Genomic DNA, 15,037 nt, shown 5'->3' on the forward strand with positions numbered 1-15,037 from the left:
TGTTCAACAGTCTCTGGGTGATATATAAAGAGTTCTTTCCACCTGGAAAGACAGTCCAAGTATTATATCGCGTAATACTGGATAGAGTTGGAAATTGGGTCGTCCAAACATCGTAAACCATTGCTGGTGGCTTTAGCAAGTGATCCAAAGACCCCAGAAAGTTCACTCGATACCCATCTGCTTGTTCAACAGTCTCTGGGTGATATATAAAGAGTTCTTTCCACCTGGAAAGACAGTCCAAGTATTATATCGCGTAATACTGGATAGAGTTGGAAATTGGGTCGTCCAAACATCGTAAACCATTGCTGGTGGCTTTAGCAAATGATCCAAAGACCCCAGAAAGTTCACTCGATACCCATCTGCTTGTTCAACAGCCTCTGGGTGATATATAAAGAGTTCTTTCCACCTGGAAAGACAGTCCAAGTATTATATCGTGTAATACTGGATAGAGTTGGAAATTGGGTCGTCCAAACATCGTAAACCATTGCTGGTGGCTTTACCAAATGATCCAAAGACCTCAGAAAGCTCACTCGATACCCATCTGCTTGTTCAACAGCCTCTGGGTGATATATAAAGAGTTCTTTCCACCTGGAAAGACAGTCCAAGTATTATATCGCGTAATACTGGACAGAGTTAGAAATTGGGTCGTCCAGGCATCGTAAACCATTGCTGGTGGCTTTAGCAAATGATCCAAAGACCCCAGAAAGTTCACTCGATACCCATCTGCTTGTTTCAACAGCCTCTGGGTGATATATGAAGTGTTTTTTCCACCTGGACGGACAGTCCAAGTATTATATCGCGTAGTACTGGATAGAGTTAGAAATTGGGTCGTCCAGACATCGTAAATCATTGCTGGTGGCTTCACCAAATGATCCAAAGACCCCAGAAAGCTCACTCGATACCCATATGCTTGTTCAACAGCCTCTGGGTGGTATATGAAGTGTTTTTTCCACCTGGACGGACAGTCCAAGTATTATATCGCATAGTACTGGTTAGAGTTAGAAATTGGGTCGTCCAGGCATCGTAAACCATTGCTGGTGGCTATTATCAAATGATCCAAAGACCCCAGAAAGCTCACTCGATATCCATCTGCTTGTTTGACAGCCTCTGGGTGATATATAAAGAGTTCTTTCCACCTGGGCAGACAGTTCAAGTATTATATCGCATAGTACTGGTTAGAGTTAGAAATTGGGTCGTCCAGGCATCGTAAACCATTGCTGGTGGCTATTACCAAATGATCCAAAGACCCCAGAAAGCTCACTCGATATCCATCTGCTTGTTTGACAGCCTCTGGGTGATATATAAAGAGTTCTTTCCACCTGGGCAGACAGTTCAAGTATTATATCGCGTAGTACTGGATAGAATTAGAAATTGGGTCGTCCAGACATCGTAAATCATTGCTGGTGGCTTTAGCAAATGATCCAAAGACCCCAGAAAGTTCACTCGATACCCATCTGTATGTTTCAACAGCCTCTGGGTGGTATATAAAGAGTTCTTTCCACCTGGGCAGACAGTTCAAGTATTATATCGCGTAATACTGGACAGAGTTAGAAATTGGGTCGTCCAGGCATCGTAAACCATTGCTGGTGGCTTTAGCAAATGATCCAAAGACCCCAGAAAGTTCACTCGATACCCATCTGCTTGTTTCAACAGCCTCTGGGTGATATATGAAGTGTTTTTTCCACCTGGACGGACAGTCCAAGTATTATATCGCGTAGTACTGGATAGAGTTAGAAATTGGGTCGTCCAGACATCGTAAATCATTGCTGGTGGCTTCACCAAATGATCCAAAGACCCCAGAAAGCTCACTCGATACCCATATGCTTGTTCAACAGCCTCTGGGTGGTATATGAAGTGTTTTTTCCACCTGGACGGACAGTCCAAGTATTATATCGCATAGTACTGGTTAGAGTTAGAAATTGGGTCGTCCAGACATCGTAAATCATTGCTGGTGGCTTTACCAAATGATCCAAAGACCTCAGAAAGCTCACTCGATATCCATCTGCTTGTTCAACAGCCTCTGGGTGGTATATGAAGTGTTTTTTCCACCTGGACGGACAGTCCAAGTATTATATCGCATAGTACTGGTTAGAGTTAGAAATTGGGTCGTCCAGGCATCGTAAACCATTGCTGGTGGCTATTACCAAATGATCCAAAGACCCCAGAAAGCTCACTCGATATCCATCTGCTTGTTTGACAGCCTCTGGGTGATATATAAAGAGTTCTTTCCACCTGGGCAGACAGTTCAAGTATTATATCGCGTAGTACTGGATAGAGTTAGAAATTGGGTCGTCCAGACATCGTAAATCATTGCTGGTGGCTTCACCAAATGATCCAAAGACCCCAGAAAGCTCACTCGATACCCATATGCTTGTTCAACAGCCTCTGGGTGGTATATGAAGTGTTTTTTCCACCTGGACGGACAGTCCAAGTATTATATCGCATAGTACTGGTTAGAGTTAGAAATTGGGTCGTCCAGGCATCGTAAACCATTGCTGGTGGCTATTACCAAATGATCCAAAGACCCCAGAAAGCTCACTCGATATCCATCTGCTTGTTTGACAGCCTCTGGGTGATATATAAAGAGTTCTTTCCACCTGGGCAGACAGTTCAAGTATTATATCGCGTAGTACTGGACAGAGTTAGAAATTGGGTCGTCCAGACATCGTAAATCATTGCTGGTGGCTATTACCAAATGATCCAAAGACCCCAGAAAGCTCACTCGATACCCATCTGCTTGTTTGACAGCCTCTGGGTGATATATAAAGAGTTCTTTCCACCTGGACGGACAGTCCAAGTATTATATCGCATAGTACTGGATAGAGTTAGAAATTGGGTCGTCCAGACATCGTAAACCATTGCTGGTGGCTATTACCAAATGATCCAAAGACCCCAGAAAGCTCACTCGATATCCATCTGCTTGTTTGACAGCCTCTGGGTGATATATAAAGAGTTCTTTCCACCTGGGCAGACAGTTCAAGTATTATATCGCGTAGTACTGGATAGAATTAGAAATTGGGTCGTCCAGACATCGTAAATCATTGCTGGTGGCTATTACCAAATGATCCAAAGACCCCAGAAAGCTCACTCGATATCCATCTGCTTGTTTGACAGCCTCTGGGTGGTATATAAAGAGTTCTTTCCACCTGGGCAGACAGTTCAAGTATTATATCGCGTAGTACTGGATAGAGTTAGAAATTGGGTCGTCCAGACATCGTAAATCATTGCTGGTGGCTTCACCAAATGATCCAAAGACCCCAGAAAGCTCACTCGATACCCATATGCTTGTTCAACAGCCTCTGGGTGGTATATGAAGTGTTTTTTCCACCTGGACGGACAGTCCAAGTATTATATCGCATAGTACTGGTTAGAGTTAGAAATTGGGTCGTCCAGGCATCGTAAACCATTGCTGGTGGCTATTACCAAATGATCCAAAGACCCCAGAAAGCTCACTCGATATCCATCTGCTTGTTTGACAGCCTCTGGGTGATATATAAAGAGTTCTTTCCACCTGGGCAGACAGTTCAAGTATTATATCGCGTAGTACTGGATAGAGTTAGAAATTGGGTCGTCCAGACATCGTAAATCATTGCTGGTGGCTTCACCAAATGATCCAAAGACCCCAGAAAGCTCACTCGATACCCATATGCTTGTTCAACAGCCTCTGGGTGGTATATGAAGTGTTTTTTCCACCTGGACGGACAGTCCAAGTATTATATCGCATAGTACTGGTTAGAGTTAGAAATTGGGTCGTCCAGGCATCGTAAACCATTGCTGGTGGCTATTACCAAATGATCCAAAGACCCCAGAAAGCTCACTCGATATCCATCTGCTTGTTTGACAGCCTCTGGGTGATATATAAAGAGTTCTTTCCACCTGGGCAGACAGTTCAAGTATTATATCGCGTAGTACTGGACAGAGTTAGAAATTGGGTCGTCCAGACATCGTAAACCATTGCTGGTGGCTATTACCAAATGATCCAAAGACCCCAGAAAGCTCACTCGATACCCATCTGCTTGTTTGACAGCCTCTGGGTGATATATAAAGAGTTCTTTCCACCTGGGCAGACAGTTCAAGTATTATATCGCGTAGTACTGGATAGAATTAGAAATTGGGTCGTCCAGACATCGTAAATCATTGCTGGTGGCTATTACCAAATGATCCAAAGACCCCAGAAAGCTCACTCGATATCCATCTGCTTGTTTGACAGCCTCTGGGTGGTATATAAAGAGTTCTTTCCACCTGGGCAGACAGTTCAAGTATTATATCGCGTAGTACTGGATAGAGTTAGAAATTGGGTCGTCCAGACATCGTAAACCATTGCTGGTGGCTTTAGCAAATGATCCAAAGACCCCAGAAAGCTCACTCGATACCCATCTGCTTGTTTCAACAGCCTCTGGGTGGTATATAAAGAGTTCTTTCCACCTGGAAAGACAGTCCAAGTATTATATCGCGTAGTACTGGTTAGAGTTGGAAATTGGGTCGTCCAGACATCGTAAACTATTGCTGGTGGCTATTACCAAATGATCCAAAGACCCCAGAAAGCTCACTTGATACCCATCTGCTTGTTTCAACAGCCTCTGGGTGGTATATAAAGAGTTCTTTCCACCTGGGCAGACAGTCCAAGTATTATATCGCGTAGTACTGGTTAGAGTTAGAAATCGGGTCGTTCCAGACATGGTGAACCATTGGGTGCTTTATCACAAAAGAACTCCACAACTGCGCGTTGAATAGGACGTAGTTTTTAGCTCCCAGAAAGATTTTCTATCGACTTGCGACTTCGAATCGATTGAGGAGCTAAGTTCCTACCAAAAACTTCCAAGATTGCTTGGAAGATCGCTGGTGCCGATGTATTAGTGTAAATAATAATTTGAAGTGGATCCATTCATTAAAATTTGAAATAATACACTTCAGCAACTCTCTCTTTTACATTGTCAAGCGAACGTCGAACCGGCGAATAATTTTTTCGATGTTTATGATTGTAGTTTAGTCCTAGTTGGCACTGGAAGACACAGTGATTCGTAATTTTTGTACCAAGATATTTTTTTGTGAAGATAAACGAAATCTACGACTCGCAGGCCTAGAGATAGCAGCTCAGATCAATGAATCTAGAGATTTATCCGATCTGGAAGGGTGACAGTGAAGCAACATGTCAAAATAAAAGTAGTACGCTAAAGAACCTAAAAATAGAAAGCATGAAGATTGGGAGAGAGTTTTATAGAGTGATGAGTCACTGTAAAGCAAATCTGAGGCTCCGTGATGGTTTGAGATTGTTTTGGAGGAGACCTGGTAAAACTTGAACGGATTTGATGGGACGTTCTGGTCCCAAGCATTTTTCGAAGCTGTACAAAGGGTGTATGAAATAATTGCAAAGAAAGAATGTACTGAAATTTGGTCGTCGCAGTCACCCGACCTCAATCCGATTGAGTTATCGTGGGACAAACTTCCGGGCATGGTAATCGGTAAGCAGTAACCTACTTTCACATTTTGGTATATTCTCTTTCCCAATACTTGAAATTTAGTAAAGGAATAAGGATAATAGTCCGAGAAATTCGCGGTTCTTTCAAAAAATAAAAGTTGTAAATGGCGCAGTCTATAGTATTATTGCACGAACCAACCTGATTTAAAAGTTTTCGCTATTTTAGGGACGTTTACGAAATATTCGTTACTGGGACAGTCGTGCAGTGATCGATTGACGAATATGGGACAAAAATTTGAGCGGAAAAGTCCGAATTTCAATCGGGTTCTTCTAAAATTAAGTACGAGTCTCTCGTAGACCCGAAATTTCTGCCTCCCCTTCGCATTAAACTCATGAAAAAGTTACCGAAGGTTACGAATAATTAATATACCACGCAAGGACTTGAAACTAATTCAAGGAAATGGATTTTTTGCAACAATATGGATGCCAACCACCAACAGCTAGTTAATGAAATTTTTTCGGGGTGCAAGGTTCCACCAAAATATCAGAACAATGAAAATTTGGTACCGAGAGGATTCAGCCGTGATTCTGGTTTTGAAAATAATTTCGTTGATCGCGTTTACGTCCCCTTGGTAAAAACGAAACCAACTACGCTATTGAGGGATGATACGACCCTTGGAAAACTATTGATCGCAGACAGCTCTGGTCATTTTATGACGTCACGATGGTCGAAATCGACCCGATTTTCTCGCTCAGCAAAGCCAACTACCACTTTTGCAGATCGAAATCTGAGGTCCTTTGTGCCGGGAAGTTAGCAGTGCGGTTTTTCCCTTAAATCCCCAGGGAATTTACAATTTTTGTGTTATGGATTAGATTGCATTGTTTTAAACAATGGATGTTGATTTGTTGCCTAGTAACATCGCGAAGAAAGGTATGATGCATGCAGGTGCTTATTTTTTGGCGTTGTGTACAGGGTGTGAGCGTGTTTTTTTTTTTTTATTAAATCCTCTGGTCAAGAGAACTATTTATTAATAACCATTTTGGTAAATTTACGTAGTAATATATCGAGTATAATTTTGAAAATTTCGAAAAATTATAGCATAAATCTCGGGTTTGATTAACGTTATACACTGCCGGTCGAAAGTGTTTGCCAACTCTATAGTTTGTACAACAAATCGAAGCAATACGATCGATTTTGTTATTTAAATCTTAATAAGATAAAAAACACAGTCGGCGGTATTTAAATTTTTGATTTTGTCGATGTTATAGACTATTTTTTTGGCTTCTTTGTCCAATTTCGACAAATAATCGTAGTACCTTCTGGTTTACAAGACAAAACGTGGGTTGCAAAGACGCCGGGGGCTATTTAAGTATCGAGAGGTAACCGCGCAAACATTTTCATCCCTTAATAAGAGATGGGGGGTGGATATGAAAAATGTTATACGGGGTATTTGTTCCATCTTCAAATAGCCTCCAATTTTTACCAGATCTCCAATCGTCCTTCCTCCAAAACAATCTGAGATCCTTTGACCTCTTCGTGCGTCCAATTTTCACGTTCTTCAACCCACTGTGACCTTTTTTAATTTGTTTCTGCACTGCCAACCTTCCGGAAAAGTCAGATTCGTTAATCTGAGCCCGTGAGACGTTTACTGATCGATACGAAACGTTGTGGTCGCCCTCGACGTTTTCAATCTTCAAAACTTCTGTTTTTTCTTCGTTTTAGTCGTTTTAAACCTAACCACAACACGTTTAGCGCCTCATAGAACTAAACTATGAGCCGGTGCTTGCAGGTTTAGCATTTCGCAAACTAAAACCGGTAGATTACGGGGCGGACGAATACTTTTGACTTCTAGTGACTGCAGAAACCAAATAACGTGTATTGAAGCGGTGATTTTTTTCAATTTTCAGGTTAGCGAAACGGCTCGAGGCAACGAGAATCATGTGATACGAATCCGTCCTTTTTAATCATTTACGTATTGCTCAGATCTGCTCAAAATGACTTTGGAAGTTTGTAAAAACATGGAAAGTATAGAAAATTGTGATATTCAGTTCAGTTTTCAAGCGATCGAACCCGATCGAGAAACGGTAATCGCGACGGAGAATCTCCGGAATATAAACAAGGCTTTATTGTACGATTCGAACAACGAGGATAATGATAATTTGAACACGATCGTTAATACGGTCCCGGACATCGGTTATATACCGACGGAGGTGGAAAACTGCGTGGAAATCGAGTCGACGAACGTTATGAATTTACCCGAAAACCAAATAGTAGAAATCCAATTCCGAAACGAATTTATAGTTAATAATAATTTATTAGATAATAGCGAAATCAAATCGACGTTCATCGATCTCAAAGATGGAGTTTACGAAGAAATAATCCCGTATACGATATACGAGGATTCGGTTAAAACAAATACGGAAATTTTCGAAATAGTACAACAAGTGGATGAGCCGAGAGAAAATCGAAATGACGATAACGCCGCGCAAAATATCGTAAATATTCCGATGTTGAGTCCTCAAAGCGAAAACGACGAACAAACCGAAACGGATTTGACCAGTTTAAACTGGTTACATAACATCACTAATATAATGTCGATGCCGAATATTCCGACGCCCCCCGTATCTCCCACTCCCAAACCGAAAAGGAAATCGAATAATACGCAAGAAGATTTAACGATTAATATTAATTATTATAAGAAAAACGGTGAGAAGAAACCGCCGTTTTCGTACGCTACTCTGATATGTATGGCGATGGGAAAAAACGGGAACAAAATGACTTTATCGGCCATTTACCATTGGATTAGAGAGAATTTTTTGTATTATAGGAAAGCGCATCCCAGTTGGCAGGTAAGATTACGTCACTATATCTTAAATAGCCACGGTCACGAAATACGAATCGACTGGGTGGGAGCGCGGCGTTGCCGATTCGTTGGGTTGTACATGTTATTTTAGGAATTGATGCGAAAGATTCGGGGGCGAGTGGGTGACGTGATATAAAAAAAAATTCTCATACGACACCTCGTTTCTGAGTTCAAAGTTACGAAATTAGAACTTTTTTTACTCTATAAAATCGAAAAATCGTCCGATTTCGATGATTTTTTTTAAATTCTTCGTTTTTACGGCGGATTTATGAGAAAAAAAATATGAGTTATATCTCATGACTTTAAATATGACCATAAAAGCACTTCTTCGTATATAACCGTTCATAACTTTTTTACAAAGCAGTTCATATATTCTTTTTTTTAATCTACACCAAAAAAACGAACCTTTTGGAAAAAAAAAATTCAAAAATGTCGGTTTATTCATTTTTTATATCACTTAAAGCTTTAAATGACATCAAAAACGCTCTAGAAAATCGAAAAAAACAACCGGGGAGGGGGGGGGAGGGTATGTGCTAAAAATTCGGAAAAAATGTTCACATTTGGTCTACTTGTCAAACACCCCCCGTCCCCCGCCTCTCACCCCACTCCCAATTCTCTTTAACAGTCAACGTTAGTGAGATACCATTTTTTTAATGATGAAAATTTTCAATTTTTCAAAATTAACTTTTAATATTGTACACTCGGTTACATTAATTGATTTTAAGAATGTTTTTGTTCATAAAATTTTAATAATTACTTAATAAAAAAGGTACAAACGAGTAATTATTATTTTTAATTGTAAAAACATGAAAAATCAACATTTTTGTATAATTTATTTTCCAATTTGTTCGTTTTTTTGTGTAGATTATGAAAAAATATATAAAAACTTCATTTGATTATTTGGAAAAAAGTTATCAACAATTATACGTGAATGAGTGCATTTTCATGAACATTTAAAGCCCTGAAACCAATATAACTTTTCATTTTTTTTTATTCCCATAATTTATTTCGTAAGCCCGCCGTAAAAACGAAGATTTCAAAAAAAAATTCATCGAAATCGGACGATTTTTCAATTTTCTAGACCGAAAATATAAGAATTAACGTCATTATTTATACGGAACACCCTGTATAGTTTATCAAAAGACGAGTTTTTCAACTAGATAAAATTTTTATTGTAAAAAAAATATTTAAAATAATGATTAGCTTCAATTTTCAAACTTTCAAACTCTTTCACTCAAGATACGGTTAAAAATCACAAACTTTTGTTCTTAATAAATAAACTTGGCAACCTTGTCAGGATAATTCGTTGTTAAGTTATGACCGTTGGTATTTAAAGTACGTGTCACTTTCAGAATAAGATTACCGCCCATTTTAACGTAAAAATATAAAAGTTTTCTTTTCCTTTGCACGACAATTTTCAATATAACTTTTGTTTTATACAAAAATCAGCGTAAGCATCCGATAAAAATGTAAAACATTGAAAAAACGCCCCGCTCTAATCGTCTAAAGACATTACTAGAATAAGTAGGTGCTGCCATCTTACTCAATACAGAAGAATTAGCTTCGACGATAGAATAAATGACATCGAGAGGGAGAAAATAACCAACGATGTTGCCAGATCACTAAAAATTTTGTTGTTCTCATTATAAATTTTTTTTAGAATTCAATACGACACAATTTATCTTTAAATAAATGTTTCGTGAAACATCCTCGATCTAAAGATCAACCAGGTAAAGGAGGCTTTTGGAAATTGGATTTAGAAAGATTAGAAGAGTCTAGGAGATCGAAAAGAAGATCAAGTCTAACGGTGAGGGCACCGAGAAATCGACATCCCGATCAAAAAGCACAGAAACCTTCAAGAAAAACTAAAAGGTAATTGTTATTTATATTCTCAAGATTTCGGTTAGGATATACATCATTAAAAATATGTTCCAATGTTTTATTGATAAATTTCTGCAGGTATCGTTCAAATCAAAATACGGGTGAAAGAAAACACAATATTCTCTCCAACATATCAATATGTGGCGATACCGATATCGAGAATTTCGATGAAATTAAGAAAAAAGAGAATAAGTTCGATAAGAAATCACAAAGAGACGCCGGTTTCCTAGCTTCGGAATCCGAAGAAGAAGCAACGAAAGAAGACAACACAACAAGAGATTTTGTACCCAGTTCGATGCCAAATCAATCTGTCGTGACTGAACCTGTCAATCAAATGTTAGCTGAAGACGAATTGACTGGACTATTGTTAGCTACAAACGGTTGGGATGAATGTCAATTAGAATTATTAGATTCCCTTTTAGATTCGCTATAATATCTTTATTTTATAAAATTTTTTTCTATGAATATTTTTAGGCAGAGCATAAAATCAAAATTTTCAATGATACTACCAAAAATTTTTAATTTTGTATCGAAAAAAATTAAAGCTCAAATGTATTTATAATAAGCAAACTACTAAAAATTATTATATACTGTCAATATATACTGATACACTCTGTATAATATTGATGCGAGTTATTAATTATTATTTGTCTTTGCTCAAACATTTTAAGCTCAAATTTTGGCTCAAAAAACTACTACTTATATAGACTATTGTTGTACTTGATCGAAATAATGAAAATTTCCACAAATACTTATTAAAATCTCAAAAAGCAAATTCAATTCAACGAAAAAACTTGAAAGTAGCAAATTTTAGAATTTTTATTGTAAAAATGACCGATTGTAAGATTTTCTATGGCCGAGAATATTTAAAACAAAAGTTGTAGCAATAATTTTCTATTATTTTTAAACTAAAAATATCAAATGACATGTGGCAACGTTGTACGAATCTGATAGGTTACTGACACATGAGTAACTCTCATTACGTCTGAATCGAATGTTCGGGAAACGAACCGAATTTCAAAACGTCGGTCACGAAATATAAATCAGCTGAAAGGTAACGCAACGTTGCCGATTTTAAGTTACTGTCAGTCGTATTAGAATTTGTTCAAGTTATTTTTATTATAATTATATGTTAACTTATTATAAGTTAGTTAAAGTTATGATAATTCAAGAGAAGCAGTTATTAAAAACAAATTAGATCCATAAGAATTGAAAATAGAACATTAATTGTTCACAAATATGGCTGAATATGTCAAAACCTGTCAAACTAGATGTCACTTGTCATGAAGTTTTCTGATCATCTATTCCGTCACAGAATCTTATAATCGGTGATTTCCTCAAGCCTTTTTCAGATGATACGACTTTTTGTAGTCGAAATTAGTACCAAAAAGTCGAATTTTTGTGGTTAACTGTCACTATTTCTCGCTACCATTAATAGTTTTATTTACATAAGAGATTCTATGATAGTGAAAAGTTACTTTTCATTTCATAATTTGTGTAATATCTGTCATCAACATGAAGTTTGTGTATCACAACTCTTGACGAAAAATAATTTTGATACTCGTGGCAACATCGCAACATCAACAAGTGTGCTTTGATCACACAGTTGATAAAATGGAAATATAACTGCAGTATTTCGTTGTCCAAAGACCTAACTGATATTTTTAATAAATATGGAATGTAAATTTGCACTCACTTCAAGGGTTTTTACAGAAAAAAATTTTAATTGTTACTTGGGAAAAAAAGTAGTTGATCCAAATTTTAAATAAAAACCTACAAATTAAGGAAGACAACTGATTTCCTACTGTTTTAGAAGCTATATTGCAACCTAGATATTAAAAATACTTACCTTTTTAATAATTATCACGAATTACTTAAACAACTCGAAATAAACACCAAAACCACTAATTATTGAGAGCACTAAGTGACAGCAACTACAAAATGGCGTTCACGTAGGATTTAACAGCATTTTCATACGCTGTCAGTCTTGATTTGAAGTAACTGTTTTTCTCAGATGATTTTCTTCCGAATGGTATTCATAAGTCATTTGAAACCAAAAATGGATTTAGTTTTTACTAAGGCGACGATATTGTATGTATTCGACATTTATGTGGTATAATAGCATTAAAAGTTACGCCTTTTCTGCTTACTATTTTACGACGCGGAAATGTCAGTTGGTAGTTAGCGACAGCCGAGCACAATTTCACGACTTTTTGGTACCAACGTCAACAACAAAAAGTATCAATTCTAAAAACGAACTTGATGTGAATAATATACGAGGGGGAAGGAATTCTTAACCAGCACATAAATATACATCGCGGTTTTACTAAATAAAATCTACTACGTCATTCAGGTAAATCTCAATACAACGTATTTAAAATAAGTTTTACTGGTTTAAAACTTGAAGAAATCTTGTAACACAGTGTGTTGTTTGTGCCTTTGTCAAACACGTGTGAATTTTTAAAATTTGTATATATATATATATTAATGTTGATTATCGGCTTTGTAAGTTTGTGAATCAGTAAAATTCTTTCGTTTCAACTGAATTGTCGTATGTAAATAATGTAACTCATTTCAACAATCAAAAGAAGACTCTACGTCGTCAATAGGAAGTGTACGGGGGTGAGTATGAAAATTGTCCATTTAGATAAGAATATAAATTGTTTTGTATTTTGAACCGAAAGAATTTTCCGAACGAAACTCTTATTATAAACGAAAGTTTTGTGTTTTGAAAGTATCAATTATAACTCTAACTAAGTATTTGCAAAATAACTAACTTTGGAATCGCCGTAAGAGATAAACATATCAAGATAATAAAAATATAGGTTAGATAAAGAGTGTTTTGATATTTAAAAATACGATTCGATTAATATTTTGTAGAAATAAAATGAGCTCTCAACTCTTCCGTCCAAAATCTGAGATAGTCTAGATTTAGGATTTGCGTTATAATTAAAATGTATTATCTTTAATTCTCGATCACTTATTTACATATTATATATAAAATTTGTGAAATACCTTGAATAAGTGACTGGTAATTATAGTTATTTTTATCCCAAACATAAGACAGCAAGGTAACAATGTAAATGTTTTCAATTTATGATAATTTTCTTCAGAATGTCTCTTTATGGCGAACAGATCTCTCCGAAACCATAAATTTTATCGAATTAAACAAAGAGTACCTTTTTGTTAACAAATTCAGATACTACAAACGGCATTTGTCGTTAAAGGCTGTTTTTTTTACAAAAAAACAAACCGCCATTTATCTCTAGACTATATTTTTCAAAATCACATCGCCATTTGTGTTTAGACGCTGTCTTTTTCATAAATAAACCACTACTTGCCTTTAGAGGCTGTCTTTTTCAAAAAGAAATCGTCTTTAGAGGCTATAGTTGCAAACACACATCGCTATTTGTCTTTAGAGACTGTCTTTTTCAAAAACGCATCGCCATTTGTTTTTAGAGACTGTCTTTCCCAAAACCAAACCGCCATTTGTTTTTAGAGGTTATCTTCTTTATAAACAAACCGTCTTTAGAGATTAGATTTTTCACTAACACATCAGAATGTACAAAAGAAAAACTAGTGAACTGGAAAGTCCCAAGTACCAAAAGTAATTCTATTGGAAAAAGTATTTTCCGCATAATTTTATCTTGCTGAAACCAAAGTAAACAGGTAGATCCTCGTAGGTTCTTATATATTTTATATACTATTTCTGTCCTATGTTTGGTATACTTATTTCTTAACTACTTTATATAATTTTTGTATTGTAATTATAGGAAAATTGGATAAATTGTTACAAAGTGTATTCTAGTCTTTTGCAATATTTGTATTTATACACAGTTTGCTCAAAAATTGTGCTAGCTCTATATTAGCAATATGATTGTCAAATAAAAATTGTATTTTATCAAATAGACGTGAACAGAAAAGATACTATTTTTTTATTCTGATATATCCCACTATAAAAACCTTTCCTTTCCCCAAAGACCTCTACTAATAAAAACTTTGTAACCAACAGTAATCTCATAACGTTTTTTTATCCCAGACATTCTTCAAAAATATTTAAATCTTGCTGCAAATGCTCGCCCTGTTCATTATTTATAATTCTTAAGTTTGTAAATTCAAATGTAAGTACAGGAAATGAATTTTTGGGGATAAATTCACTTCTATTTGTTCAAAAATTCACAAGTCACTCAAAACAAGGCTTATAATTTTCACCTTTATTTTCCAAAAATTGTTCAGACAACTTTTTTGAACGACTTCCAAGTAATTTTTTTCATTACCAAAAAAGATATTTTCAAACTAAAACTCTTTTACCTCTACCTTATTTTTTTGTGTTCTATCCCACTGACTATTTTAGTGAAAAACTTCTAGTAATCACAAATCAAATGGTACACACTTTTTATCATGGTTTTCAATGGGAAATAAATAATAACGTAGACATGCACTTAAAGAATCTACAATGGGTCTTCTATTCTTCAAAAGTATCAACTGCCCAGAAAAATAATAAAAACAATAAGAACTGTATTGAATTATAGTATAACCAGCTCTTGAAGCGTGTTTTTGTATCACTTTATCCAGCTCTCGTTGTCTGAAGCATATAGTTGTCTGGTATTTGATGTGTCTATTTATATTTGGTTAGTGCACATCCATCGACAGTTTTAAGTTCAAACGGCGATCTCATACTGATCCCATTTTTGAATTGTAAGTTTGAATAATCTCTGCACTCTTTTTCTATCAAAAACAACTTAATTTTATGTTAACAAAAACATATAACAATCACAACAAACAATACTTCCCTCCATTTATTGACAAACGACAAGTGACGTCCATTTTCTTCTTTTTTAAATGTTACATGTCATTAACTTTTGTAGCTGAC

The 15,037-nt window shown here is 36.4% G+C and overlaps 1 protein-coding gene across 1 annotated transcript; it reads left to right on the forward strand.

Annotated features, from left to right (window-relative positions):
* The first annotated feature begins 6,097 nt into the window (after positions 1-6,097).
* LOC130900110 (uncharacterized) lies at positions 6,098-10,888 on the forward strand. Its single transcript, XM_057810461.1, has 4 exons — positions 6,098-6,350; positions 7,328-8,269; positions 9,944-10,155; positions 10,243-10,888. Exons 2-4 carry the CDS (start codon positions 7,415-7,417, stop codon positions 10,595-10,597), a joined length of 1,422 nt encoding a protein of 473 aa, XP_057666444.1. The 5' UTR covers positions 6,098-6,350; positions 7,328-7,414; the 3' UTR covers positions 10,598-10,888.
* Positions 10,889-15,037: the final 4,149 nt, after the last annotated feature.

The sequence above is a fragment of the Diorhabda carinulata genome, chromosome 12 (genome assembly GCF_026250575.1).
Source record: "Diorhabda carinulata isolate Delta chromosome 12, icDioCari1.1, whole genome shotgun sequence".
NCBI lineage: Eukaryota > Metazoa > Arthropoda > Insecta > Coleoptera > Chrysomelidae > Diorhabda > Diorhabda carinulata.

Coding starts and splice junctions, on each gene's coding strand:
- LOC130900110 (XM_057810461.1), top strand. CDS start 7,415: ATGACTTTGGAAGTTTGTAAAAACATGGAAAGTATAGAAAATTGTGAT. Junction 8,270..9,943: donor AAGCGCATCCCAGTTGGCAG/GTAAGATTACGT, acceptor AATTTTTTTTAG/AATTCAATACGACACAATTT. Junction 10,156..10,242: donor CCTTCAAGAAAAACTAAAAG/GTAATTGTTATT, acceptor AAATTTCTGCAG/GTATCGTTCAAATCAAAATA.